The sequence below is a fragment of the Euprymna scolopes genome, chromosome 42, assembly GCF_053919585.1.
Source record: "Euprymna scolopes isolate OS-2025 chromosome 42, ASM5391958v1, whole genome shotgun sequence".
In the NCBI taxonomy this organism is placed as follows: domain Eukaryota; kingdom Metazoa; phylum Mollusca; class Cephalopoda; order Sepiida; family Sepiolidae; genus Euprymna; species Euprymna scolopes.
In genome coordinates this window covers 33,487,874-33,492,873 of record NC_136523.1, presented here as the reverse complement: position 1 = coordinate 33,492,873, position 5,000 = coordinate 33,487,874, and the positions used below count along the sequence as shown (strand labels likewise).

Genomic DNA, 5,000 nt, shown 5'->3' with positions numbered 1-5,000 from the left:
GAAATGTACGCCTGTGGAACTCTGTTCCATTTGCCTGCTTTCCGTCTGACTACAATATGGTCGTCTTCAAGTCCAACGTAAACAAGTTCTTGATGAGCCGTTCCCCTTACAAAATTTCCACTGCTAACTGTTACTACCTCATTGTCACATTGACTACTGTACACTTATTAACCCTCATTCTCGAATAGCCTCTGGGCCTTGATAAATGTTTTAAGAATTTTTAATTTCTTTTAATATTGAGTTTAAACTTTGTGTAATCTAATCTATAAAAGGTTATATGTCTGTCAGTCTGTCTGTCTATCGGTCGGTCTGTCTGTCTGTCTGTCTCCATATGTTCAAACTTTATCTCTACCGAAACTAAAAGTCGCAGAGCGCCGCTAGGGATCTTAATTCATTAGATTTTTTGTGGACCTTTCTTTAATGGGTCTTTAGCCTGTTAAAATTGTTTTTAAGGGGTCCAGAAGGGGTCAAAATTGAAAAAAAAACTTTATACATTTATCTTAGCTTATTTTTAATTTTAAATTTTAATTACTACATGTGCGTGTCATGTGTGTACAGTGGTAACGTCACCAGCTCTGACTGCTACAGTTTTGCTTTCGGTTTCGATTCTAACTGATGGCACCCAAATCTTTTTTTTTTTTTTTTTTTTTTTTTTTTACTTTTGAAATCACGCCTCTATAATAATAAATACGAAATCTGGGCAAATTAAAATATCATATTTAAGCGTATTTTACAACAGGGTGAAGCCGCACATCCCCCCGCTAGTGACTAATAAATGGCTTCAAATACACAAAATGAATTGAAAACGTTATTTATTTTATTTAGAAAGCTAAATATTGACAACTTTATAAACATGCCACTGGGTACACGTGATACATTTTTGAAATAAAGAGGCCATATATTAAAGACAAGAGTTACACATTAGGGTAAGGACCAAAGCAATTTTAAACAAAAAGTTACACCGCATTTTAAGTCATATATTATTGCCAGACTCACATATATAGCATTTATATAAGTGCAATAGAGCGTGGACGCGCGTATGTAAAAGGCATGCGAAATAACGTCACCGGTACAGAAGAATAAAACTATAAAAGGAGAAAGAACACGTTAGAGTGGACGATCACGTTAGAGACATAAATGATGTTCGAGATTACGTACGTTTTAAAGCATGTTAGAGGCGTTGGTGACGTCACAGCTGTAACTAGAATTGTTCTCTAACTATCTATTCTTCTCTCTCTCTCTCTCTCTCTCTCTCTCTCTCTCTCTCTCTATATATATATATATATATATATATATATATATATATATATATATATATTATTTTTAAAATGTAATAAATAATAAAATAAAATAAAATAATATATATATACCGCTCCCCATGTGGGGGTACGAAATTGGTTAAAAAGGGAAAATTATTCCCAACTCGCATTTAGGTAAAAATGCACTTTCGTAAATAATTGAATTCATTCAAAACATATCGCTAAAACCAAAACAAAACAACATATATATATATATATATAATACTATTCTATAGTTAAAATTTCATAAGAATTGATAAATAAGAACCTATATTTTCAAACCAATAAAATATGCCTAAACTTGTATACATTTGTATATATAGTGTCCTGGCAAGCCAACTCTGGGATGATTTTTTCTTAGTTTTTTTTGTTTTTGTTTAGTTGTCTTTCTAATATATATATATATGTATATATATATATATATATATATATATATATATACCACATTTTAGGCAATTATCCAAATCTTAGCGACTATTGATCAGAATTTAACAAATAAAGGCTCGTTAGATTGTATAGTTGGCCATATGTCATTTGCTCTTAAGATCACACATTAAGGGGATCATCATCGAGGCGTATTTTTTGCAATTTTTTTACAGCCGTAAAATGTTTCAATCATTTGTTTTCCTAGTTTTGCATATGAATTACAAAATATCTGATATTTCCCTAAAACCACTGGCTTGCAACGTCATTTCTGTGGAAAAGAGGCAGGGAAGAGAAAATGGCATTGCCTATTAGGTTTCGAAGTTGGCTAATAGGACGGGCCGAGCTCCTGCCCAGATCTGGAAGCAGTACTCTATCGGAGGATGTAATTGGCTTTTATACACATAGAGGATTGTTGGAGAATGATCCATTTTATCAGCAATTCATGGTGCTTCTCCAAGACGAGAGCCATTCATCGCAATTGGGGCGTGATAGGGGTTAGAGCGATTAGTATGAAAGTAAAGAAGCTTGGTTTTAGAGTCATTAAAATTAAGCAGCCACCTTTTTCCCCATTGCATCATTACGACAACTTTATTTTCGCCATGTATGATCCAAGGTTGGAACACAACACTTCGATCCTCACAGATCTCTTTTTTATGGGGTGGGCGAGTTCTCAGATATTTTTTTACATAGGAAACATCACTTATCAAGGCCAAGAGGCCACTCGAGGATAAAGGTTAGATAATGTACTGTAGAAATTGGACAATATAGTAATCGTTAGTAATGGAAATTCGGTAAATTTGTTGACTTATATGGAACGGCTCATCAAAAACTTGTTTACGTTAGACTTGAAGACAACCATATTGTAGTCAGATATGAGATCGACGTTTGAATATTAATTGTCACGTGTTCTGTTTTGTTTTCCGCAGGAAAAGAGATGGTGGATTACATTGCCGGGTACCTGTCCGACATACGATCACGCCGGGTGCTTCCAGATGTGAAACCAGGGTACATGCGCAAACTGGTACCAGATACGGCGCCTCAGTCACCCGAGAAGTGGGAAGATATATTTAATGATATTGAGAGGGTGATAATGCCTGGGGTAAGTAAAATTTCACTTTGAGTTTAATGCATCGTACTGTGTTGAGAAAAATCGTACCGTGTCAATTATACCCCCACGGTACCAGATTAAAACGGGTGGGCTGATAAAAGCTCTGATAAAGCAAAAAAAAAAAAAAAAATTATATATAAAATTTAGTTGATCAGATTTTCAATTTCAGACATAAATAATTTCCGTTTCAAAATATCAATATTTCATTTTATGCAGCAATTTGCTTTTCTTTGGCGTTGGTGCATGTTGTTTAGAATACAACATTGGAATACTGTTTAATTCCTTGTCTGTGTTGTAACTAACATTTTGTTCACTACTTTTTACTTCTCCTAAGTTTAATTATCTAAAGTAACAGTTGTGACGTCATTCAACGTGCAATAAGTTAAGTAAGTAACCAAACTAGATGCATTAAATTATATATATATATATATATAGTGAATAAATGATAAAAGACTATATTCCAAAGTTCATGAAGTTGATCATCTTATAATTTATTCCTTTGATTCAGTTGACACAACACAATTCTTGACAGTATCTGTTTCGTAGCGCAAAATCAATCACGTAATTCAATCAGTGAATCTATTGTGTCCTTAACTCCTCAGAAGAAATGGCAACAATCAATCCATTACAGGGAAATGAAGTGCGTTTTGACATGATCAAAATTCGAAAGTTTGAGAAGTTGTAAATACCTTATAATAACTTTCCATTACGACATTTTTAATTTTCATTCATATATATATATATATATATATATATATATATATATATATATATATATATATATATATATATATATATATATACCCTTCCCAGGAAATATATATTTTTAAATTGTAAGCTATGTTTAAGTTAAGAAGAGTTTCAGATGGGCAGCTATTCTAGAGAAGTCCTGGAGAATAAGAATTTTCAGTGAGTAGCTGTTCTGTACAGGTCCTGGACTTTAAAATTTTGTAGGCAAAGTGCAAAAGATCCTTCTTATTTTGACACAAAAGAAATTATGTGCTAATGCTAAGAGGTTTAATATATTTATGGAACAATTCTGGTTTCTGATTCGATGACAGCAGAACATGTTTCAACTTTATTCACCCGTTCCTATCGGTAGCGTTTATAAATAGAATCTCCTAACTTTCAGGAATCATATCCCATTATACATAAAACATATTGCAATACCCCCTTTTTTTATATAATGGGAAAGTCCTTTCAGTCTATGTTTAATTCTGTTCAAATATATATGTATATATATATATATATATATATATATATATATATATATATATATATAGTGAATAATCCAAAAATTCATTATGTTGACCATCTTATAATTTATTACTTTAATTAAGTCGACATTTTGGTAGAATATTAATAAATTAATAGAGAATATTAGTTCGAATAGTTTGGGTTAGTGACTTTTTTTTTTAATTCAAAATGGCATAATGGAAACATATTAAAGGTATTTGCAACTTCTCTCCCAATTTTCGGATTTTAATCATGTCAAATAACACTTTACTTCCTTGTGACGGATTGACTGTTGTAATTCCTGCTGATGGGTTAAGGCCATAATAGATTCAGTGATTGATATAATAACTAAATGATTGATTTTGCGCTGCGAAACAGATACTGTCAAGAATTGTAAGTATCAACTGAATAAATTATAAGATGGTCAACATCATGAACTTTGGAATATAGTTTTTTGTCATTTATTCACTATATTGCTTTGTAATTACATTGAGCTTCTTAAATAAGGATTGGTGTGTATTATAAGAAAATATATTTCTACAGAAATATGTATATATATACATATATATACATATATATATACATATATATACACATATATATACATATATATACACACATATATATACATATATATACATATATACATATACATATATATATATACATATATATATATATACTTATATATACATATATATACATATATATACAGTGATGATCATATTTATTGGCACGGTAAAATAAAAGTTAAATTTTGTCTAATAAATTCTAAAAAAGGGATTAAATTAAAGAAAATAACAAAGTATATTATGGATTTTTAACTGGCCTTTCCGATGCAGCAATCGGATTTTAGAAAAAATAAATAACAAAGGAACAACAAACATAATTGCAAAAAACCCTTGTTCAAAATTATTGGCACGATTTATTTA

General features: G+C 31.0%; 1 protein-coding gene across 1 annotated transcript in view; it reads left to right on the top strand.

Moving 5' to 3' along the window:
- LOC145267008 (aromatic-L-amino-acid decarboxylase-like) overlaps nucleotides 1-5,000 on the top strand; it is a 418,556-nt gene that overhangs the window by 208,027 nt on the left and 205,529 nt on the right. The window contains exon 2 of the mRNA XM_080122908.1: nucleotides 2,651-2,823. Within this exon, the coding sequence (XP_079979034.1) occupies nucleotides 2,651-2,823 (173 nt within the window). The remainder of the gene's footprint in view (nucleotides 1-2,650; nucleotides 2,824-5,000) is intronic.